The sequence below is a fragment of the Rhinolophus sinicus genome, chromosome 17 (genome assembly GCF_057876585.1).
Source record: "Rhinolophus sinicus isolate RSI-liver-muscle chromosome 17, RSI-T2T, whole genome shotgun sequence".
Taxonomy (NCBI): Eukaryota; Metazoa; Chordata; class Mammalia; order Chiroptera; family Rhinolophidae; genus Rhinolophus; species Rhinolophus sinicus.
In genome coordinates this window covers 156509737-156536335 of record NC_142517.1, presented here as the reverse complement: position 1 = coordinate 156536335, position 26599 = coordinate 156509737, and the positions used below count along the sequence as shown (strand labels likewise).

General features: G+C 33.3%; 1 protein-coding gene across 3 annotated transcripts in view; it reads left to right on the top strand.

The window, feature by feature from the left end:
• SCN7A (sodium voltage-gated channel alpha subunit 7) overlaps positions 1–26599 on the top strand; it is an 81797-nt gene that overhangs the window by 40513 nt on the left and 14685 nt on the right. For all 3 annotated transcript variants that reach the window (XM_019727350.3, XM_019727351.3, XM_074337380.2), the window contains 9 exons: positions 711–917; positions 7583–7679; positions 8357–8595; positions 9672–9845; positions 11289–11645; positions 17536–17973; positions 21293–21398; positions 23137–23291; positions 25347–25520. In XM_019727350.3, coding sequence (XP_019582909.3) covers positions 711–917; positions 7583–7679; positions 8357–8595; positions 9672–9845; positions 11289–11645; positions 17536–17973; positions 21293–21398; positions 23137–23291; positions 25347–25520 — 1947 coding nt within the window. The remainder of the gene's footprint in view (positions 1–710; positions 918–7582; positions 7680–8356; positions 8596–9671; positions 9846–11288; positions 11646–17535; positions 17974–21292; positions 21399–23136; positions 23292–25346; positions 25521–26599) is intronic.

Here is a 26599-nt window from a genome sequence, read left to right as displayed (position 1 = left end):
TTCCTAAGTTTTTAAATTTCCTGATTTATCTTAGGTAATTATTAAGAAATAAAAGCTAGTCAAGTCTCAGTTTGGAAATCTAAAATTTTGTATTTTCTATCTAAAAATGAATTCGTATAATTGAATTATATGACTTTCCCTTGTGATTCATTCAAAGCTTCTTCACCAAAGTAGGTATTCTGACAGATGCAGAAATAATTCTGTTCCCCACCCCTTTGAATACCTTATTTTGTACCTGTGGTGTTTCCGTAAAGTAATGATCAGAAGAAAGTAATCTCTAAACATTCATTTTCTGACTTTATTAAATTTCATAAGTTTAAAGATTCTACTGCAAAGAAAGTAATCTTCCATAATCAGATTGTTCAGCTTTCTTTATTGAGAGATGACAATTTTTTTTCAAAATGTTTTGACTATTTTATGAAGATATAAAAGTAAAATGCTCACCCTAAATTACTCAATTCTTCTTTTGTTTTTGTACCATATATTTTATACCATATATATATATATCTCATATATATATACATACATATGTATATATGTGTATGTATATGTAATGTCTTCAGTTGAAGAACATTTTACTTATTTCTCTAGGTATGAGTACTTAAACTGTCTTGTGATTACATTCCACGTATAACTTTATTTTAAAACAGGAGATTACAGGAAAACAAATAACATTTTCCTCCTTTGTCCTGTTTTTCACTTCACCTTAGATCCTTTATGCTTCTGGGAAGATCTACATGATATTTTTTATTGTAATAAGTTTTTGGTTTGCCTTTTACATGGCAAGTTTGTTCTTGGGCATCCTCGCTATGTCCTATGATGAAGAAAAGCAGGCAGCCGCTGAAAAAGCTCAGAAGACTGAACCGAAATTTCAGGACACTTTAAAAGAACTTCAAGAAGGAAACAAAGCAGTTGAGGTACACATTTGTAAAAATGCTTCTTAGAATGACAGAGTTTGAGTTCTCTTCTCACAGTCTTAGAGCACATTGCCTTCTACTAGATGCTCACTATCTGTTTGTGGTACATGATAAGAAGATCAAAAGTGATTTTAGTAAGAGATCTCACTTTTGCTACATAACATTCCTTCCTGAGTGCACTGTGGTAAGAACGGCCAACATCTTTAAAGATTTCTTTAATACATATATTTTTTGTTCCAAAATGTGTATTATTACTTCTGTTAAACTATGAATATGAATATATATATATATGTTTGTATATATATATATATATATATATATATATATATATATATGTATGTATATCTATGTGAACTTGACTTCTCTTAATGCAAGTGTAGTTTATTAATTCAAACTTGCTTCAGATAGTACATCAGAATTAACTACAAAATTTTGGTGTTCAACTGAAAAGTGCTAGTGCCTTCCATAATTTAGAAATCATGAAGTACTAAATGCAAGGATAAAGTACAGTATTGAAGTTGTAAAAAGAGAAAAAAATTACTTTATTGGCTTTCTAGTTTCTTCAAGAGGAAATGCACTGAGCATGATGATATTAGAAATTATTTTATCCATAGAATAATTAAACCCATGATTAGTAAAACTTCATGAGGGATTACACTTATTTTCAATTATTTTAGTGTTGTGTTTTAATATATTTTCAGATTTTAAACTTCATAGCAAAAGATTTGGTCTATGAACCTAAAAGTATTGACAGAAATAACATTAACAAAGTCATAGGAAATTATTTTTTAAACTCTTAATTGTGCTGTAATTGTGCTAAAAGGAAGAAAAGGACCCAGGAAAGCAACTAGAAGTAGCTTCCTTATATCCCATAGGACCTGGCAATCTCACACCTCTTCCTTGGTTCAGAGAGGAATAGATATAGCCCAGTGTCCTAATACTCCTCCCAGGAGCTGTTGAGGTGTGCGGTGGGCAGAAGCCAAGCAACCTGGGATGGGACACAGCCCATGCTTTTTCCAGGTGTTGCTCCTTTCGCCCTGTTGTGAGGAGACCTCCTGCTGGGATCTTGTTGGAAGGAGTGCTGTGCCCAAAGTGTCCATAGTCAAGTCAAGTGCTCCCACGCCACTGGCCTGCTTACAGGGCCCTCACTTGGGGAAAGAGAGCCATGTTCTACCTCCTTTAGATCCCTCTGGATTTGTTACTATTTTGCACCTTAATACCTGCTAATGAAGATTGTCTATACTGGGGGGGGGGGGGGGAAACTAACTTCATTTTATGTTAAATGGACAAACACAGATTGAGGGAACAAATAAAGCATAGAAAGTAGCTATACCAAGGACCCTCTCATTTGAGGAGGGTAAAAAGAGATGGGGAAAGGTAAAGGGACAAGATACACTATGGCACTAAGTGGAATGTACAGTAAAGCTGGCTAAGAGATCAATTAATGCCAAAGGACCCTTCTAGGTCAAAAAGAGGAAAACGTTAACTTGCCTACCTAGGTAACCGTTTTATTAAACCATTATCAATGAAGAAGCTCTAAGAAAGTCATTGTACCAAAAAGTGGGGCCTGAACAACACGATGTAAGATCATACCAAATGACAAGTTATCGATAGATACTCCTGTCTACCTGGTCCATAACATGTATACCATTGAAACAGGAAGCAATTATAAGCTATATGAAGAAAGCATGTGTAAAAAGAGGCTCTTGAGTATAGCCATTATATCACCCATGAGGAAGTCACAGAAGAACAAATTACAAAAACTTTCTGTCTCTAGAAATGAGTCTAGGGTTCTTCAGATTGAATGATTATGGTCTGAATGATATGTTGAATGTGTAATTTGTTTTGAAGTGTCATTTCAAATGTCAAGGGCTACCCACAAATATATCCAAGAGCACAATGCTTGCCTTATCCCAAGACAAGATGCCCTATTAACTCTGCTTAAGAACTTGAATTTTTTCCCAATTTCCCAATATCTCCATTCATTTGGCTGCTCTGGATCACAAAAAGCCTTTCTGATTTTAATTAACATCTTTCAATTACAAAGGATTTATTTTCTTGGAAGAATTACTAGAACATTTTGTCATGCAAAGATTTTCTGGGAAGTGAGAGTGAAAACCACTTTCACAAGATTTCTTGTTTTATTTATACATAAGAAAACACTGGAGCGGGAACTTGAAACAAGCTGAGGTCCCTTTAGGTGACCAATCTAAGTGAAGACTCGTCAGATTCTAATGCCAATGTTGGTATTACCAGGAGAGTGCTTAGATGCTTCATATTCTCACATTATAGGAAAGCAATGGATCATATTGGCTAAAAGCACAGTTTTGCAGTCAGATATAGACTTGAGCTACTTCATGGATGTATGATATTTGCCAATTCTGTTAACCTTTATAAACTTCAGCTTCTTCATCTGTAATATGTAAATTACTATAGTATCTGTCTCATAGGTAGTTGTAAGATGCAAGTGAAATAAATTCATGTTAAGAACTTGGCACTTCTTAGACTATATTAAGCAACTGGCAAATGTCAATGGCTAGTTGTAGGGAACACAACAAGAAAAACATAAGAAGGCACAGCAATCTATATGGAGAATACTTCAGAAACATAAAATTCTTAAGTCTTTGACAATATCCTCTCCTCTTTTGAGGGGAAAAACAACAACAACAAAAACAACAACAACAATAATAATAAAATAAATGCTTATTGAGCATCAACTATGTACCAGACACATATGTGCCTTCATGACTTTTCAAATTTAATCCTCACTGAGTTCCAGTTGCAAAGTTTTATCTACATTTATTGGTATTAGATTTGTCAACACTGAAGAAGAGAATCTAGTGTTAACCACTTCTTTGTTTCAATGCTGAAACAATATTATTATTCCATCAATTACACAGTTTTCAAGTGAAACTCTTCTATGAATTGTCAGTTACAGGCAAAACCTTAGGAACGGAATCAGATATATACAACTTTAGGATTACAAATATTTTCAAATTTCCCCATCTACACAGACATTCCTATAGCTGATCTGTCTAATAAAACATTATTGACAATCTGTAATATGCTAGCCATTGTACTACGCACTGAAGATAAAAATACTTTAATAAATATAAATATAGTGTCTATCTTCATGAAGCTAATAGTCTAATGAGGAGATAAACTATAAAATTATCATAAACACAAAATTGTAATTCTAGTACCACTAGACATTATGTGTTCCCCTATGTTATGAAATAGAAAACCTAAAACACGACATACAATATGTCCTTTCCAAAATCTGAGTTACATCTAATAAGCCTCTAGGTTTAATTTTTTTAGAGACTATAGGAGAGAGAAAAACAGATTAAATTACACTAAATGGAAACAATCTGTCAAAGAATACGGAAAATACTACAGCATAAGTGACCTATCCCCAACAAATAAATCACATAGGGAAAAAAAAATAAAATCACAAGGTAATCCGTGGACCTGCCAAACTAAATACAATATGTACTTATTTGTATTTGTTTTCTTTTTAAAATTTTTATTAAAATATAGCTAATATACAATATTATCTTAGTTTCAGGTGTACACCATAGTTATTCAACATTGTATACCTAAAGGAGTGATCACCATGATAAATCCATCAACCATCTGACACTGCACCATGCTATCACAATATTATTGACTGTATTCCCTATCTTGTACATTACATTTTCGTGACTTATTTTTTTTATACGTGAAAATTTGAACCTCTTTTCTCCTTCACCTTTTCCTCCCCTTTTTAAATTTTGCAATTGACATTCCATATTATATTTCAGGTTTACAGCATAGTGGTTAGACATTTATATAATTTAAGAAGTGATCCCCCTGACTATTCTAGTTCCCACCAAGCAGTATATATAGGTATTGCGGTATTATTGACTATATTCCTTATGCTATACCCTACATCTCCAGCCTAGATAGCCCTCCCAATTTTTAACAGTCACACACAGGTGTGGGGTCAGCCTGTTCCATGTCTCTGCCACTCCTACTAGTCTTGATGTGGCTTCTTCTGTATGTCCTTAGTTATAGGGCTTTGGTTCAGCTAGACTTCAGGCAATTCTCAGTGATGGTTGTTCTGTAGTTTAGTTACAATTTTGATGTGGTCTTGAGAGTAGGGAAGCACAACATTTACCTAATCCAGCACCTTGAGTGGAAATTCTCAGTTTTTGATCTAATTTGTATTTTGATTGATACAAGTCAACTACAATAGAATGTTTCTGAGCAATGAAAGAAACTTGAGCATGGTCTGGGTATCTGATAATATTAAGGAATTACTAATTGTGCTGATAATGATAATGGTGTTGTGATTATGTTTTTTAAATGCTTATTGTGATAATTATATAACATCTGAAATTTGATTTAAAATCTATCAAAAAATCAGATGAGCAACACATGAAAAATGCAGAATATAATGTTATTATATTAATTGTTGAAGCTGAATGTTGGATTCATCGTGGTTCACTGTATTACTCTCTACTAAAAAACAAACAAAACAAAACAAAAACTGTAGTAAGTGCTGTAAAAGAAAGAAACATGATGCTTTAAGAGCCTATAATAAAGGCTATCTCTGAGTCTGAAAAGATTTTTATCTGTGAAATGACACTTGAGCTGAGATCTGAGGAATGAGTTTATGCTATATAGGTGAAGGAACCAGGGTGAGCCAGAGGATTAGAATCACCAGTGTGGCTGCAGTCCAGAAAGGTCTGAGTCCAAAATGAGCACTTCAGGTAGTTTCATTGCTAAATGCTAGAAATTGACTGGGTTCTTCCTTATTCATTCCTCCCTCCAGAGAAAATTTAAACCAGTTGTGAGAAGAAGCCTAGTGCCTTTTTCCAGTCTCGTTTTACCATTGAATTGTTTGAAATTCATGTATATGCCCTTATTAGCTCTCAAACTTCCAAAAAGGAGAGTTAGTGAGTTAGGATCCTCTCAATTTGTATTGTAAATAGCTATATCCTCAAGAGTTGGCCCACTTGTGGGCATTCATGCAATATTTTTGAGAAGCTCAATCAGGGTGTATATATTACTAGAACGATATGTGGTTTGTTCATTTTATATTCTAAAGTATGTCCATCATTCAAGCCAAATTAGAAGAGAATTGAGCATTGAATTATGTCAACAATAACATTATGACTCCCCGCACTCCATCCCCCATCCGCCACACACGTAATTGTCTTTACTCAGTTGTTCTTTGGTGTGATTCCATTAAATGTTGCTCACTATCAGAAACAGCTCTACAAGAAGTAATTTCTTTGTATTAAGAACATAGTGGAGGATATTCTTCACTATGTCACCACAGTATCATCTTTATGAAGATATTTGGGAAATCCCTGTCAGATCTTAATAACAGAAAAATTATACTTCTGTTGTTTTTTAATCTCATGGTAATTTGGAATTGTAAAATTCATATCTTATGTAACCTTATAGGTCAGCTAAAAAATAGTTTCTGAAATAACCATGGTTTAAGTAAATAAATTAACTTTGCATCCTGACTTTTTAGCTTACTCTGAATTTTAAAAAAATGGGGAGGAGAATCAGATCTGTAGACCTGCAGACTCTGCTAATGAAACTCATGATGTAATACAGTTGGTTTTTACCTCCTCTAGCTCCAGTATTTATGACATTAGAGGGGACTTGACTGGCATGAATATGAATGCTTTCATGCCTATTATGCCTCTTCAGAGAGGCCAGAGCAGAACTTGCCAACCAGAGTGTGTAGTGTATGGGTTACCAGTGAACCTCAATTACTAATTGCCTCAGTGTTAAAGTGGCAACTTCTCCCATGTCAGTTTCCTCTATCCAGGAGTAGCCTCACTTCTTTACCCCAAGTTACCAAATATATAAGTATTCTCATTCTTTTATGTGCCAAATGTAAAAACTGTTGGAAACTCTGTGGTGTAATATCGTCTACCCATTGTCAGTTTCTTAGAGTTTAAATACTAATACAAATTTTATACATGGTCACTAGAAACACCTTGGGCTATATTTGTAATACTTATGAATGTGTAGTACTTGTAATATCTACATCAAAGCCTAGGAGTTTTGAGTGTTTTTCCAGTACAAGGGTTCTTTTTAACCCTGTGTAGCCACATCAGCAAAACAGAGAGTACCTTAAAACCGTTGCTCAAGAAACATGAGAGACAGAAAGAATGATTTGTTTATGGAATTTTCATATACTCATATGTTCTAACCAAAGCAATCCTTTAAATTCATCCTATTACCTGATATTCTTCAAGACTTATTTCATTACCATGAAACTAAATCATTTTAATTTTATCAAGATAATATATAAAGTTATAAAATTAACATTTCCTCAAGGAAAAAATTTAAGTTGTTCAAGGAACACTTTTCAATAACATATTTGCCAACTGGATATTTCACAATAATCCTAAACTACACATTGAATTCCTTGTCAAATATGGGTAATACCACTCTCATCCTCTCGTTTACTCCTTTTATAATTGACCTCATAGCATAAAATTATTTTCGTTGAGTTTTAAAGTATACACATTCATTTAAAAAAAAGTTTCTGGAAGTAGAATCAGCATTTTTAAGAAGGTTATAAATCTTCTTATAGTTATAGCCTTGGAGCTACAAAGGGAAGAAGCCAATATTAGACTCATCAACTTTCTTTTTAGACCAAGACCACAGAGATAGAAATGAAGAAAAGATCACCAACTTGTATAATCACTTCTTTGGATGTGTTGGATGATGCTACTATGAGACATGGAGAAGGTAAAGAATATTTAGATACTATGGAGGGTACTATTTATAAAATTTGCTTTTAAAGAAATCCTGCAATTTCTTCAGAATTTTGATAATAGCTAAAATTTAAGGAATAACCTGAGAATACTAGGATGAACAAGTCATAAAATTTCCATAAGATAGTGTTTTAAACATTAGAAAGCATTACCAAAGAGTGCCAAGGAATTTTCTTTAGTATTTAAAGTAACATAAAAGTGGTAAGTTATAACTAAAAATATAGGTTGGAATATATAACATTAAGATATTAAGGTCCTTTCTATGTTGACTTTTGCTTTTTAAACACAGAGCGAGTAACTCATTATCATGGACAATGTTGAAAGGCATTATTTGTAAAGCATATAAATCTAGGAATTATATAACTCTCCATTATATTCCATATTTGTTTTTCTTGAGAGACACGCCTATGTTTTGTTTTTCTAATATAGTTTGTCTTGTTTTCATTTGTCTGACTCAGCGAGCATGAACAAAATTTCAAAGGAAATTTCCTTTGCTCTGCTTTTTATTAATATAAAATATTTCTATTTGGTAACTCCAAGTCAAAAGTCTAGTTTCAAACCTGTTTTTACATGCAAAAGTGAAAACTTTCTATTAGTTAAATTTAAATAGACAATTTACTAACGTTGAGTTTGTCCATTCTTTCATTGCAGAACATCAAACCTCTCAGAAGAGATGCCCATTGTGTTGGTATAAATTTGCTAAAACTCTCTTGATCTGGAATTGTTCTCCCTGTTGGTTAAAATTGAAAGACTTTGTCCATGTAATTATAATGCACCCATTTACTGATCTGTTTCTCACTGTATGCATAATTCTAAACATCTTTTTTATGGCCTTGGAATGTTATCCAATAAGTAAAGAAACCATCAATGTTCTCAGCATTGAAAACAAGGTAAGGTTCTTTTCATTTGCAACTTTAAAATTTTAATCATTATTATCCCTTTATTTATTTTATAACTGCAATATGTTGCAAGTGCATTATATGAGTATTGGATGTAGTCTTGTTTTCATGCTTCTCCACTTCACCACTCCCAGTCCTATTTTGTAAATGTTCTTATCACTGAATAGGTTTCTACCTAGAGTTGAAAATTCTGTCATTTAAATTTGGGATTCCTAGCCAGCTGCTTGGCAGTAAGGTTAAGTGGAAATTATTTATTCCCTCTCCCTTCCCAACTATACCCTCTCTTGGTACTATAGCCCCGTAGATCAAAGAAGGGCCATGGTGCAATAACACAAAAGTTCTACACTGACACCTGATTCTGAATCCTGGCTACAGCTACACTTGACCCTGTCTGCTCTCACCACCTGCCTTTGCCTTTGTCAAGGTATCGTTTGGTCTCACCGATCCTTTTCTTCCCATATGATTTAAAAGGCAAAAGAGAGTCCTGTGAATTTAAAAACAAGTCACATTTAAGCAAATATATAGTGTTTATTTTATTTCATTTTATTTTATTTTTATTGTTGCTGATGTTAGTTGCTTGGTATTCATACAGCTAAACAGCTCCCAGTTTTGAATCATACATTTACTTGATACCAAAACAGTAATTTAGTTATTTCTACCGGTATAGCTTTAAAAGGGCAGTTTCCATAGGTTTACTCTGTTTTCATTCTGTACCATATATGTACCTCTTTTATTCTTTTACTAGTTGAAAAATTAATTACCTTAATATATACTCCATAAACCAAAAGGAACTATCCAAACTGAAAAAATTTCACGTTCAAATATTCTTTCAGTTTCTTCCAGACTGACATTAAAAAAATAATTGAAGATTCTGTATACAGTGTTTAACATTAGATTGTTAAATAAAATGTATGAGTGTGTTGTTATAATATAGACTCCAAACCTAATTAGATATGGACAGAGGAACTATGAAGAGTGTGGCAGTGAAAAGTTAGTTTCTGTGCATGAGGGTTCTGACTAGAGCTATTGGAATCATATTCTCATCCATGTGCTTTGTTTTTATTTAGGTTTTTATTGGAATTTTCACAGCAGAAATGATTTTTAAAATAATTGCCATGCATCCATATGGGTATTTCCAAAAAGGCTGGAACATTTTTGATTGCCTAATTGTGTTCCATGGTTTAGCAGAACTTTATCTAACAAAGATTCATGGAATGGCTCTTTTTCGATTATTCAGGGTGGTAAGTAGAGTCCACGACCTAAATTTTTTTTTAATGAAAATTTATCTTAGTTTCCTCAGACATAAAATGGGAAGAATAGTAATACCCTTGGGTCATTGAGAGCTGAATAAATTAACACTACCCCAGGAAACAGAAAGCAGTCTCCAAATGCTGTTATTTGACCAAAGCAGTAAAGGAAATAAGCCATAAATGTAGCACATTTGAGATGTAGTTTTAGGAAGCAGGGCCAGGGTACTGGGTCAGTTTTGAGGAACAGGGTAATGAAGAGCGCCAGAAGCAGAATGTCAATGTATAAGTAAGGAACTGTAATCAGGTATTTCTAAATGTAAAAGCAGTCAGGCCAGTGGAATGTTTTGAAAACTGTTAAGTCAGAATCAGTGTATGTCTCAATGCAGGGTGAGGATAAGACTCAGAAAACTAGGAAACGGAATAGTGTTATTAGAATGGTATTTATGGAAATGTTAAGTATTTGATAATATATTTTCACATTCTGATAACAAGTTAAAGGAATGTAGCAATAAATAAGAACAACTTAGTAGATTGGATCTTATACAAATGATTCTTTAGAGCCCTGTCTTAAATCCTCATCCATAAACTTTTCTAATGAGTGAGAGAAATATATACAAGATATAGTTATCAAATTCATGAATGAAACAAGACTGGGGAATGCAGAAAATATGATAAAAGATAGTATCAAAATATATGAAAGGGTAATAACAGACTGAATATAAGATGATTAAGTTTTACATGGATAAACATAAATTCGTACTCTTGAGTCCAGAAAGCCAAATATATACTAGAAATAGTTAGGGATGACACAGAATGTATTAAAATGATATATGGGTTTTAGATGCCTAATTTTATTGTGACATGGTGGCTAAAATATTAAGGAAATCTTGTGCTATAACAAAAGAAATCCAAACTTTAGTGAAAAGAAGGGAAATATTCAAACTAAACCTAGAATGTTGCGTTTGGTATCTGATATGTTACGTTAAAAGGGAAATACACAATAGATCCTTCAATGGAATTCAGTGGAAGGTGACAAGCTTTTCCAACATCACCTATATGTCAGAGTGTGGGAAAATAGCCAATACATTATAAAAAGCAAAACAAAGAATTGATGGTTGTCCTATCAGACATTAAAACATAAAACCAGATTAATTGTAATAGTATAATTTTGAATGGGAATTGAGCGATCAATAGATGAGAATATATGGGTTTAGTGTAAAAAATTATAGAATATCTATGATGTATTAAGAATTCTATATGAAATGACTTTTTGGTGGTTAGTATTAATGCTCAAAATTGAATATTGCATTAAATATTGTATATGTGTATGTGAATAATGTTGATAAAAATCTTAAATGTGCATCATAATAAATGCTAACTAGGTTTTGTGTTGTTTGTTTCTTATGTTTGTTGTTTTTTACATTGCTCTCTTAGATGCGAATTTTCAAGCTGGGGAAATATTGGCCAACATTTAGGATTCTGATGCTGACTCTTAGTACCTCATTGGTGGCCCTGAAAGACTTGATCCTGCTCTTGTTCACATTCATGTTCTTTTCTGCTGTGGTTGGCATGAACATGTTTGGTTCGAGTTACAAAGATTGTATCTGGAACGTGGACAAAGACTCTCAACTCCCACGCTGGCACATGATTGATTTCTTCCACTCCTATCTGACCGTGTTCCGGATTCTCTGTGGAGAGTGGATAGAGACTTTATGGGATTGCTTTAATGTAGCAGGCCAATTCCATTGTTTTCCTTTTTACATGATGGTCATTTTAATTGGAAATTTACTGGTAAGTAATCCATGCTTTTAAATTTTCCTTGATATAATATAGTCCAGTATTTTCATGTTGTGGATTTATGGCACTCAGTGGTCTATAGCTGTGCTGTCCAATATGGTGGCATCGAGCCACATGTGGCTATGGATCAGTTGAAATATGGGTGGTCCAATTTGAGATGTGCGCTAAGTGTAGAAAACTTAAGCACTTAAGCTAACACTAGTTGTCAAGCATGGCTGTGCATTGAAAGTACCTGAGGAATTAATAAAAATATACTAATGTCTTGGATCTATTCCCAAAGATTCTGATTTTATTGGTATGTGGACATAGCCTGGTCATCAGGATTTTTTAGGAATCCTCATTTGATTAAATTGTGCTGCAAAGTTTGAAAACCACTGTCCTATAAAACTATTATGCATTAACTAAGAGAAAAAGCTTTCACTTTTAGATTTCCAGTTATTGAAGTGGTGCTACATGAATTGAGTAAGTAGGTTTTTCTTCTTCTAAGAGAAAGGAACAACTTACAAAAGAAAATTGTTCTTACAGGAATAAATGGACATGATATTTGCTTTTTAATCATAAGTATTAGAGATCAAGTACATTTCCCAAGAGACTAAAAAGAACATCACAGGTTAGACTCCATTGGATTGGTGCCCTTCCTCATTGCTTCTATTTCACCCTGGCCATAACCACTGTCACACACTTACCACATTGACATTATTGATAATGTCAATCTTGTGGATGTGCTTATCCACAATAATGTCAACAAAATCTTTCATTGTGGATGTACTTATCTCTCTTCCTTATTAAACTGTAAGCTCCATGAAGGAAGAGATCATGATGCTTCTTTGTATCATCAAAGCCTAGAACAGTGCCCAATGTGTAAATATACTGCAATATCCCCTGCCTTCCTAGCTATCAATACATTTTCAACTCCAAGTAACATAAAATACTATTCCAACTGGCTGAAACAAAAATGAGCATATATATCAATACGTAACTCAAAACAGGAGATATTTAACTTCAGTTATGGTGTGACACATAATTTCAAACATGATCATTAAAGACAGCTCTTTGTATATTTCAGATCTGTCTTTTTCTATGCCCATTACTGTCTGGTAGCCTCTGTGTTATTAAGATGGCTGCTGCAGTCTAAAGCTTCATGTTTTCAAGTCTAATAGAAGAGTAAATTCCTATTTCTTTCCTAGAAGCCACAGCAAATTTCCCCTATTATCTCATTAGCTCTGAGTCACATGTCCATTTCTGAACCAATCTCTATTGCCCAGGGTGTGGAATATATTAACATATATTAATTACTATGTTAAGCCTCTCAGACTCCTCTCTTAGAGCTGGAGATGGTGTCAATCCAAACCCAAATCATACAACTACTAATGGGATAAGGGTGATTTCCCAAATGAAATATAGATTTCTATTCCCAAAGAAAGGGCTTTGGCTGATGGCTGGGGTGAACAACACACACACACACACACACACACACACACACACACACACACACACACATTTCTAAAGAAAAGAATCGGAAATGCTGAGGTAATAATGTAATTTCATTTGTTTCTTTGTTTTTGGACTCCACTCCATTTCTCATTTTTCTCATTCATACTGATCAGAAACTTCAAGTCTATGGGCAGAGGGGTTTCAGGATAAAATGAAGTTACATGAACTTCCATTTCCAATTGATAGACCATCATATTGCTTGGCTTCCTAAATCTTTTAAGTTTTATTCCCCTCAACAGTCATCCAGCTGTGGGGCATCATAATAATAATACTAGAGTAAATACAAGGGGGAAATGCAAGGAGAGAATTTTTGAGGTTGTAGATTTTTTTTCCCACACACATCCAACTCATTGCATTACAGCATTAAAATTTCACACCAAAACTACAGCACTGGTATAAAGGGAAGTTATTCAGAATTTTTTTAAAATTTAATTTTATCTTATTCACCCAGCAAAATTCGAACAGTGATTCAGAGGCTTAAGTGGAAACGTTAAAAAAGTCATCATAAAAAAAAAGTCATTGTGTACCAAAGCTAATATTTAAAGTGCCTTTTAAATAGTTCTGTGCAGTGTTGAGTTGTAGAGAAAACACAGAGTTCAGAGTCAATCAAAAATAGATTTAAATTTCAATTCTGTTATTTACTAAATAAGCAGCTTTATGCAAATTACACAGCTTCTTATCTAACCTTGACAATATCTAACGGAACAAGCGGAACAATAATACGTGCCTTAAAGGGTCATTGTAATTTAAATAGAATTAGCTAACACTCTATAAATAATCATAAATGTTGGCTTTAGTTTCTTTAAACTCTAGAAATTATAACTCCCACAACTATAGAATTTTGTAAATTATTTGACATTATTATAAGTTTCAGTTAGGCACCTTCCAGATGTTTTACCTGCAATTTAAATAGTAGTCACCAGGTGAATTATGGTATCTTATTAAGGTCACATAAACAAACCAAAGAGAGATCGAAACATGAAAAGAAGTAGAAAACAATATAAAATCTAGTTGCTTTTTAAAAATAAAATATTTGACCCTAAATATGTATGTTAATATATTTATATATTTCCAAGTTAAATACATTAATATGTAATAGAACAATATTAAAATAGAAGACCCTTAATACATGTTAAAGTACTTGATTACTAATCAGAAAAATAATTACTTAAGTAAATTTTGAATTGTCTTTCTCTTCCCTGCTACTGTGTTTTGGTATCAATTGCTCAAGTCTCACCTAATAGGTAGTAGATATGTTTGAAGTAAAGGAGAGAGCAAATTTCAGGAGAGACTTTTAAATGTTTTATTTTCTATACATTATCTCACCTTTTATCTCTTTATAAACAAAAAGCAACAAGATGTGTTTTGAATCTTGTTGTAACACTGTGACTGGAAGAAAGTTACCCTGAGTTTATATAATATATATTTCCCCCTTCCTTCTTTATTGCTCAAATTAGAAGAGATAGTCAGACCTGTATAGTTTTGGGTCATTTACATATCCTGTTTTTCCTTTTTAATCCTTTAAAAGACTGTAGACTATTTTAATTCAGAGCACATTTGAACAAAACAGTAGTGTTGTATAGTGTTTTAAAGTTCTTTTTTTATTCCACAATTCCAGAGTATTTTGAAGTTCATTTTCAGCTTTTTAACATTATTATTATATATGTATGTATACATATATATGTTGCATGGGTATATGAGGGAAATGTGTGTCTATGTCTATGATATAAGAAATCTTAGATTGCAAGCTCTTAAAAATACAATTGCTAAAGCATAATTTTCCCTTGTCCAAATCCTTGTACAAAATCTATTCTTTCATTCACTCCATAATTAATTAATTTTTCAACAAATATTTATCACTGATTTTGTGCCTAGCACTGTGTTAGTTGTCTACTTAAAAGAAAATGTGGTTCCTGCTCATATGGAGCTTATAGTCATGAAATTATTACCTAACACCTTTTCCTTATTTCTCACCATGCCTAATACTAAATCAAATAAAGGAGGGAAAAGAAACAATCAACTACCTTAACTTATATTTGGTCCTGCCCTCTTACATCCTGAACTTACTATCCTTTGAAAAATGATAGAGATGCAAAAGTGTAGTTCCTACAAGGGTCCTGGAATCCCTGCCAAGATTATCTGTAGTAAACCTTATTGTCAGATGTGACACTAGTGTGAAAGCAGCCATACTAATCTCTGGATCACTGTTTTGTCAGTTTTTATGTTTTGTCCTCTGAGACTCTCTCATTGTAGGTTATAGAAAACATATGGCAGTCGTTCAGATGATCTCACCTGTATGAAATTTCCACATTGAGCCATCTTGTACCCTACGTTTCATTGCTGCCCCAAAACTATGGTTAAGATTAAGGTTATTTATTTGATGACATTAGTATCTGCTATAGTATTCTGATTTTCCCATATGAGTCTTAAATAAACCTTCTTTTCCTAAGAGATATGAAGATCTAGGTATAGAGAAGTAAAAGCAATCCATTAGAATTGAATACTATATGGGGGTCAGTTCATATTATCTCAGGTGTGTATGTGCATGAGAAAGACAGTAATTATCAGAATAGCTGAGAATTTCATCTCTTCACATAGATCCAGAACTCAGAAAGAAGTTTTAACAAATGAGTATTAGGAGGTCTTTATATACTTATTTTATTTTATGTGCACATAAATTGTCAGTATAATTATTTTTAAGAGTACGTATACCTTCATGTGTGAAGAAATCAGAAACACAAGTTATATAAGTTATATATGCACAGCAGGTCCTCGAATAACACATTTTGTTTAACATCATTTCGGCCACCCTCAACCCTGACTTGCAATAAGCAGATTGGAAAATAATTGTTTTACTTGTTTTTATTAATCTTTCTTAAATGTATATATAGCTTATTTCAATGTATAATATTAGAAGAGTTTTGGGTCTTTATTTAGAGTTTGGTGATGTTTTTTGTGACCAGAAATATGCTGTAGGAACTTAGTTCTTATCAATTAGCCTGTGGTAAAATTATCCTATGGTAATATAGCCTATATCAATTAGCCTATGGTAAAATTAGTTTCGTTTTATGGCATTTCACTAATCACCATTTCCAAGAACCTATGGATGACATTAAGTGAGGACTAACTGTATAGATAATGTACGCCATTTGAACTTTTCCCTCTAAAAAAAATATGTAAAGCATAAAGTAAATTAAATCTTAAAAAACTCAAATATCTGAAGAGAGAAAACTCCCATAATAGGCAAAATGCTCAAATTATTACTTTAAGTTTAAGAGAAAAATCAATATGAATCTCTTACACTAAAGTTTAAAATGTCATCTAATTCTCCACAATTACAAACAAAATAAAAAATGATTCTCTGGAAGCTGAACATGCTTGATCATACTTCTCAGTGATAGTGATGGTTAAAATATATACTATCCTTGAGTTCAAATAACTTGCAAGTATTAAGAATGATACTTATGTCACTCATCACTGTCTTATTTGACCAAATTTATTACCACAATAATCAGTTAACCTATCCAATCCCTGTGCTTGTGTGTCTCAAGGAAAATTAGATGTGAGCTTCAGAACCAGGAATAGCTCTGTCCCCATGAGATTCCTTACAGGTTTGCAGAATCCATGACGATGTCATTAGACAACTTTCTGGGATAAAGCTGAAGTGAAGTCAGCCACCAGGAGTAGCAATACATTTTCTTACCTTGGGAGAGGCAGCTTAGCTCAGTGAAATAAAACAAGCTTCAGAATTAGATAGACTTGAGTTCATTCTGTGTCCTTTGATATTTGACATCTGTAAATCTTGCCTTTTTTTTTCATTTATAAAAATGAAATATAGAATGTTGTGACCTGAAACTAATAAAAATGGTAAATAAAAAAAATAAAAAAATATATGAAATGTTGTGAAAAAAAAAACAAAGAAGGAAGGAAGGAAGGAAGGAAGGAAGGAAGGAAGGAAGGAAGAAAAGAAAAGAAAAGAAAGAAAGAAAGGAAAGAAAGGAAAGAAAGGAAAGAAAGGAAAGAAAGGAAAGAAAGGAAAGAAAGGAAAGAAGGAAGGAAGGAAGGAAGGAAGGAAGGAAGGAAGGAAGGAAGGAAGGAAGGAAGAAAGAAAGAAAGAAAGAAAGAAAGAAAGAAAGAAAGAAAGAAAGAAAGAAAGAAAGAAAGAAAGAAAGAAAGAAAGAAAGTTGTGACCTTAAGATGACTTCTGGCTCTACAAATCCCTAGCACAGCACCTGATGAGTAAGAATTGCCTAAAAAGTATTGTAGTTCATATGCTGCTCTCAAATCTCAGGTTAGTTTTTGTTTGTTTTGTTTTGTTTAATAAGGATTTGTTGTTGTTTAAAAGGAAACAAAAAAGAGATATACTTATTTTCATTACTTCCTCCTTTAGATATTATACCTGTTTCTGGCCTTGGTAAGCTCATTTAGTTCATACACTGCTGCAACAACTGAAGAGAATGATGAAGCAAAAAATCTCCAGCACGCAATGGCAAGGATCAAGAAAGGAATAAACTGTGTGCTTTCTAACGTATTACGCAAAAAACAAAATGTTCCCAAGGAGCCAATGGACAATGTAAATGATACCTACGTTAAAGAGAATATTTCTGACCATACCCTTTCTGAATTGAGCAACACCCAAGATTTCCTCAAGGATAAGGAAAAGAGCAGTAGCACAGTGAAAACCACAATGGCCGAAAATGAGCGTCAATCACTTATCCCCAGTCCTAGTGTCTCTGAAACTGTACCAATGGCTTCCGGAGAATCTGACATAGAAAATCTGGATAATAAGGAGATTCAGAGCAAGTCAGGTGATGGAAGCAGCAAAGAGGTGAGATGTTTCCATATCTTGATTAGTTATTGTTAATTTATGGCATTGTTGATAAGAAAGTGAATCATCACTGAAGTTCCAGAATTAGATTATCCATTCAGTTTTGTTATTGCACTCCTTGCTCTTGATTTTATGCTTCTGATCAAGTTACTTAAACTTTCTAAACTTCAGTTTCCTCATCTGTAAATGAGAATAAAATTGTATCTATTTCTAAGGGACGATAAAAGGATTAAGAACAATAGTTCAGTAGTGCATAGAACAATGTCCAATATGTAGTAAGCACTTAGGAAACATGAGGTAATATAATTATAAAATTCCAGAAATTAATAAGCAGGTAGTAGAGGGTTATGTAAAGCATACTAACGAAAACTAAGTTTTCCAGTATATTACTAGAGAAATCACTGAACTCTCCTGGGCATCTTTAAAATTTGAGATTGTACTAGAGGAGTGCTAAGATACTTCCTTGCTTGTGCCAATTCTAAAATTCTTACCAGTTAATTTCTGGAACATATACCGTGTTTCCCCGAAAATAAGACCTAGCTGGACTATCAGCTCTAACATGTCTTTTGGAGCAAAAATTAATATAAGAGGGATGGCCCGGTGGCTCAGGTGGTTGGAGCTCTGTGCTCCTAACTCCGAAGGCTGCCGATTGGATTCCCACGTGGGCCAGGGGACTCTCAACCACAAGGTTGCTGGTTCAGCTCCTCAAATCCCTCAAGGGATGGTGGGTTCCGCGCCCTGCAACTAGCAATGGCAACTGGACCTGGAGCTGAGCTCTGCCCTCCACAACTAAGACTGAAATGACAACAACTTGACTTGGAAAAAAAAGTCCTGGAAGTACACACTGTTCCCCAATAAAGTCCTGTTCCCTTTCCCCAATTACAAAAAAAAGTTAAAAAAAAAAAGAAAAATTAATATAAGAACCGATCTTATATTATATAACACCCGGTCTTATAGTAAAATAAGGCCGGTTCTTATATTAATTTTTGCTCCAAGAGACACATTAGAGCTGATGGTCTGGCTAGGTCTTATTTTCGGGGAAACAGGTATTATAACATATATAATTGAATTGAACTAAAAGAATAGAGAAATCACCAGGTTGATTTGCAAACAGTTTGTAGCTTTCTAAATTCCCAGACAAAAAAAAAAAGGGGGCACACATTTAAAGAAGGGTAGATAATGCCATTCACTTAGCTTCTAAAATGTACACCCTACTGGATACAGTCTTATTGTCTTCATTTGCAAGTTGCATAATGTCTTAGTAAGAGGTGCAGTTTAATAGAAAGCTACATCTACAGAGACCACATTGGCACTATGCTTCTTGCACTGGGCCTCACACTAGGAACTCACTTTAGATCACTCATAGGCACTGAAGAGGGGCAAGTTCCCAAAGTCTCTGACACTGTCTTGTCGCCCAGACCCCTTCTGGCTTGGCAGCTGTTCTGTTCAGTAACTTTTCAAGCTGGTCTTATGAAAGGTGTTGAGATTTATTTATTCAAAGTCCTTCCAGCTCCTAGTGAAGGCATCTTTGTTTAAGAGAAACACTTTCACTCCTTACTACACACGATATTCTAGGGTTCATTTTTCTTTAACATAATTATTAGAAAAGAGGGGGCAATTCCTCTCCAGCACACTTCTGTATCTTCACTTAAGACTTTGACTACCATCCATCTCTGGGTAACATTGCTGTTTATCACAGTACATCAGTCAAGATGTTCTGGGGAACTCCTTTCCAATCTCGTTAAAAAGTTTGGGATATGAAAATATATAGGAAAGATGGAATTAAATATAATTGTTGAGGTTGCAGAAGCTATAATTCATGCTGCATCATTATTTGATCCTGTTGATTGGTTAACTACTCACAGGTTTGTTCACTTATTTGTATGTTTAGTTTATTTAGACACTTTCCAGATTATGAAGCCCATGGGTACTTAGGATATTGATCTACCAACTCAGTGAATTGCTGTAGCCTTTAGTTCATCACAAATATAGAAAATTTAAGGGAAATTGAAATAATAAAAATGATTTGTTTACTTAAGAGTATCTTGCTGGACATATTTTTTTTAATTGAGCACCATGTCTTACTGACAACTCACCTCTAAGATTTAAGCAAACAAAGCTTCCTAATTATATTTCCTTGACATTTATTGTACATAAGACTAAGAAGTAGGACAAAATATAGTTTCCTTTCTTTATATGCTCTACCCCGATCTTTCCTTAACTTTTTAAGAAATAAGACTGGTTTTCTTCCAAACGTTTTAGTGCACATCTTAATTTTTAAAATTAGAAAATAATTTTGTATGCTATTAACTTTAGGGTCTTGGTCATTTTAAGGATGATATGTTATATATTCATTTTTAAATCAAGTAAAATTAAGAGTGGTGAGAAAATCATTTCAAGTAAAGGCCAAGTTTGTCATTTGCATTATTACCACAGGTACAAAGTCTGCCTTATGCTAGCCAGCCTTGAACTTCAGACAAGAATAGAGTGGGAAAGAAGGTCAATATTTGCACCTAGCTTCTTCTCATAGGGCTGGTACCACTTTCCCAGGTCTTCTCTTGACACTAGTCCTCATGCCATTTAATTTCACTTCAGGATAACTTCACATGAATCCCATTCTGTGAGGACATACACAGGAATGTCTGGCCTAGGTTTTACGATAAACACTAAGTACACTCTTGTCTACCTATTTTTAGCATCAAGGAGTGACTTGTTCTGATACTACTCATCTAATTGAAATAGCATATGAGTATATAGGATCCTTGTGAGTAACTTCGGGAAAGCTTTTGGAACTCAAATCTTTTTGGAAATTGGAGATAGACTGTACATCTTTGGGGAGAACAGTATTATTAAGTAAATGTTAATTTTAGTTTAAAAGATATTTTAGCTTACAATAATTTTTGAGATTTAAAAAAATATTAAATTTATTGAGGTGGCACGGATTAGAAAATGATATAGGTTTCAAGTGTACAATTCTATAATACATCATCTATATATTTTACATGGTGTGTTCACCACGCAAAGTCAATTCTTCTTCCATTAACATATATCTGATCCCCTTTACCCTCCTCTATCACCCCCGCCCTTACCGTCTGGAAACCACTAAACTGTTGTCTGTGTCTGTGAGTTTCTGTTTGTACTTCAACTCACAAAGGTATGTATGCATTTTAATACCAATCATGACATTGGCCTTAAGTCTTTCACACCTGATAATAGTCTTTATGTACATATTTTTTCTTATTTCTGTAAATGAAATAAACTTTAACTACAGTGAGTAAATGAAATTTTGTTCACATTTTGGTGGGATTTTACTTTTCAGAAGGTAAAGCCATCTAGCTCATCTGAATGCAGTACAGTTGACATTGCTATCTCTGAAGAAGAAGAAATGATCTATGAACATGAAAAGCTAAAACATCTTAAAAACAGTAAGGAAAAAAGTTCTTTGATAATTATATTGAAATTAGACTATATTTCTCTTACCCTAAGTAATACTATTGGATATATTTTTAATTTTAAAAAGTCTATTAATTTGGCTTGGAATACACACACACACACATGCACACATGAATTATGATAGAAACTTATAATAAATGTCAAGAAAAAAGTCAACATTTGGAAAAAAGAAAAAGGACCTATATTTCCTAGGGAGACTAATGAAGCAGTTAAAAGTGTTGTCTCTGGAATCAGACAGCCTGAGTTGAAATCCCAGTCCACCACTTACTAGCTTTTACTTATTCTCTCTCTGACTCGTTTTCTAATATGTAAAATGAAGATAATAATAAAAGTTACCTTCTGGGATTAATAAAAAGATTAAATTAGGGTATGTGTGTATGCGTGTGTGTGTGTGTGTGTGTTTGTGTGTGTGTGTATTTTTATGCCTCATGGAATGGAGTCAATATTTAAATGCTCATATGAAAACATCCTATAACTTTCATAGGAAAACAAATCATGCAATGGTGATGTATTTTTACATTTCACATGAATATTAAGAAATGTACAAGGCTTCAATTGGTTGGCTCACTACATATGTAACATATACCTCTTGACTTATAATTAAAATTAGTTTTTAAACAAGATTAACAAATGACTACATGTTCTGGACATTTGAAATCACTGGAAATAATCAAAATAGAAACTGCTAAGTGCTCAAATTTCTATATTCAAAATAAGAACCTGCCCTCACTAAATTGAGTTCTAGGACATACATCATCCAAGACAAGGGAAGAAACACTTTCTATACTTTTTTTGACCAAAGATATATAAATTGATATTAGGTAAAATTCTAAAATGAAAAATGTTGACTTTTAATTCCACCCTGTTAATCACTCCCTTCTCCTTAGGTTCTCTTTATGCTAACTTGACCAGAAGTTAGAGTTCAAAAACATGCACATGTACCCTACCCACAAAGTACTCTACAATGTACTTAGTTCCTTAGATAGTCTCAACCAAAATTCCCATCCCCATACCACCTGAGAACTGAAATCAATTTATCTGACTTATCTGATGTTATATCTCTTAATATTTCATAAATAGTTGTATATTTAAATAAGACTATTTGGTATGCCATGTAAATCTTCAGAAAATGAATTTTTAGGCATTATACAAAACTGTGATATTCAAAAGATATTGTACATGTCTGTCTGTCTTCCTTCCTTTCTTTCCTCTTTCTTTCTTCCTTTCTCTCTCTCTCTCTCTCTTTTCTTTCTTTCTTTCTTTCTTTCTTTCTTTCTTTCTTTCTTTCTTTCTTTCTTTCTTTCTTTCTTTCTTTCTTTCTTTCTTTCTTTCTTTCGTTTCCTTCCCTTCCTTCCTTCCTTCCTTCCTTCCTTCCTTCCTTCCTTCCTTCCTTCCTTCCTTCCTTCCGATTCGGTGATAAATACTATTCTCAGACTCTGTCCTTCAAGATTATGGGATGTGCTAAGTTATCTCTGCCTTTCATAATTTCTTTCTTCCTCCTATTACCAAACTCACAAGTTAAGTTTTTCTTTTTTTCCTCAGTGATTGCAGTTGTCAGTACAGCAGGGCTAAAAATCAAATGTTTATAAGCCAGAGACCACCTATATTCCGTAAATAAGTAATTGCTAAAGCATATGGTAGAAACTTTGAGATGTTTACTTTTCCATGAGTTTTCCAGAATTTTCTTCTTAACAGTTTTATTCTTGATAGGGCATGAACGAAGATCTTCACCTTGTCAAATCAGTAAAGAATCCAAGAGAGCAAAAATTTGTCAAAACATGAGGAAAACCTGTTGCAAGATAGTAGAAAACAGTTTTTTTAAGTGTTTCATTGGCCTTGTCATTCTACTCAGCACAGGTGCTCTGGTAAGTGATAGTATGTGAGATTTTTATGGGAAAAATGTAACATAAGTCATTTTGTATCAATTTATGTAGTTATCATGCCAAATTAGTTTTCCCCAGAAAACTTATTATAGCACCAAAGTTTGTATTCTATAATTTTAGTCTTGGAACATACATTATAGTTCTTGTAGAATCTATATATGCCTCATTCAATATTAAATAAATAATGCAGTTTCAAAAATATGAATAACAGTGGGGAAAGGAATGTTAATAGATACCTAATTCTTCTTAATTTAATAAAGTTTCATATAAGAAACAAAGTTTAGTAATGTGCACATACAAAACTATTGTATTGTGCTAGTACTTTGGTACCTATTTAGTAAGGAAAGAGGAGTGTTGCGTATACTTTTAAGGACCTTTGAACTATAAATATATTTACTCATACCCAACAATCTTAATTCTGGGAAATTATCCTACAAATATCTGAACAGGTATTAAATGCATTTACAAGGCCATGCACTGGAGAGTTTTTTGTAATAGCAAAAGATCAAAAAGCAAAAATAGTCCATAGTAGATGACAGTTTATACTATGGTACAATCATCCAATGGGACACAGTTCAACTATTTAAAAGTTCAGAAGTTATATGCATGCTGATATTGCAAGATATAGTAATAAGGAAAAAAGAGAGATCTAGAATAAAGTGTATGACATGCTACATTTTGTGTAGGAAAGAAAGGGAAATAGAAGGTATATTATTTGCTTGTATTTGATTGGAGAAGATCAGAGAAGGCTACACAAGAATTAGTTAATTATGAGATGCACAGAACAGGGAAGATGGAGTCGTGGTTGGGGACCAGACTTTGTACTGCATATATTTTTAAGTAAACTTTATATTGACATCTATTACACATTCTGGCAACCATACAAGTTATAAATGTATAGGATAAAGGATTTTCAGAGAGTGACTACACCTGTGTAATTGTCACTTGGCTTGAGAAATAGAACATTGCCAGGAATTAAAAACCATAGTCTGACTCCTCACAGTTACTTCCCCACTCCACGTGAGTAGACAGTACACGCAAATCAACTGCCATAGATTAGTTTTGCCTAGGTTTAAAATTGTTTAATTGAAGCAGAGACTTCTAGTATATCTTTTTATATTATTTTATATTATGTACCCATTCAATAAATAAATACATGCAATAAAATAAAGTCCTTTAAAATAACTTGTGATTACATTTTTAATTTGCTTTTATAGATACTTTTACTCCATAATTTGTCCAATTAAGTTAGTAACTCTATTGCTATTTTATACTTACTTTTATGTAACAGTAGGTTTATAAAAATCAAACCATTCTTTACATCAGATTACTTGAATTCTTGTTTACTTTTTGAACTTCAATGTACTTTGATGCAAGTCTGCCTGAGATTATTGATACTTTATTGCCTTTTTTCAGTACTAAAAGAAAAGAACCATGAAATTGCTTTGAATGGCATTATCATACTTCACAACCTCTACAGTGAAATTAAAACAGAGAAGCTTTGGAGAAACTATTATATTTTTATTTTATATTCAAACTGAGAAGCTTTGGAAAAACTATTATATTTTTATTTTATATTCATGTATTTCCATTGGTTTATCTGATTATTTCTGCAGTGGAATAAACTTTGTGATGTTTTCTTATGATAGCAGTATATATTAATGAAAACATATTTTTTTTTTACCTCTCTGCTTCATTATTAGCAAGTGGCATATATCTGTGAGTTGACTACATGGAAATAGAGATAAGAGCCATGTCAGATATGACTAAAGTTTCCATCTCTTATATTAAGTTTGATTAACTAATATGAGAGGCATTTTAGATCACTAGAACAATTATAAGACCAAGTTTAGCCTCTATAAGAAGTGGTACTTATGGATTATGTGAATTAATCCAAGTGAAGTGAACCAGCCCTTGAGACTACAACCTATGACTTTGCTCACCATCTGCCTACTAGAGATGGCATTCCATTCCCCTCTATGCCAAAAGACTTTTTAGAAATTACATGTAGACTAATCCTTAAATTTTTACCCGCAGGCTTTTGAAGATATATATATCGATCAAAGAAAAACTATTAAAATCTTATTAGAATATGCTGACATGATCTTCACTTACATCTTCATTCTGGAAATGCTTCTAAAGTGGATGGCATATGGTTTTAAAGCCTATTTTACTAATGGCTGGTACAGACTAGACTTCATGGTTGTTATTGTATGTATTTTTAAAGAAAAAAATTTAAAGCTATTTAATTTGCTCTTCTTTCTTTACTCTTATTCTCACTCTTCAATTTACCTAGGTCTTCCTTTTTCCTCACTCTATACATTTGTAGTCACCAGCATCCCATATTTCTTCCTTTGTAATATTTAATACTTATTCTTTTCTTCTCATTCTAAAATTTTAAAAGTTCAGCATTTCATGCCTCAATTATTCTAATAGTCCATCTATGTACCCAGTGCTAACAGAATAGGATTGTTGTACAATATCTTGGAAATATAAACGTCCTAAAATATTTAAATCCTGTTTGCTCAACTTCTAAATTATATATTCAAAATTAGACTACTTATCATTACCTTCACCAGTACCACACTAAGCAAAGCCACCAAAATGTTTCATTTGGATCATGGCAATGTGTTCTCAACTGATATCCTTGCTTCCACCACTGCACACTTTCATTCTATTGTCCACATGGCAACCACATACATTTTACTGTTGTAAAATGGAAGTCAGTTCAAGTCACTTCTCTTCGTGAAACCCACCCCATTACACTCAGAGTAAAAGTTACATCTGCAATCAACTGTCTGCAAGTCTCTACAAGATCCAGTTTTGCCTTCTATTACTCTCCCTTTCCGCATTCAAATCTATGTACTGTACCACCACCACTGGCATTCTTGAAGCTCTCAGATATGCCAAGATTACTTCCATCTTAGTGCTTTTGCACTTACTCTTCCATCCACCTGGAGCTTTAGCCAACTCACCTCATTATGTCTGCTCAAATGGAACTGTTGAAGTTAGGTGTTTCTGTATTTCCCTATTTAAAACTGCACCACTCCAATGCGCTCTTTTTCCTTTACCTGCTTTATTCATCTCCATAGCACCTACTGATATTATATAATTTATTCATTGATTTTGCTTATTGTCTTCCCCACTGAAAGATAAGCCCCATTAGGGCAGAATTGTTTTCTCAATTTGGTTCTCTCCTTATCTCCTATTCCTAGAATAATTTATGTCATATAGTAGGTGCTCAGTAATTTTGCTGAATGAACAAATGTCTCCCTATTCTATAGGCGATG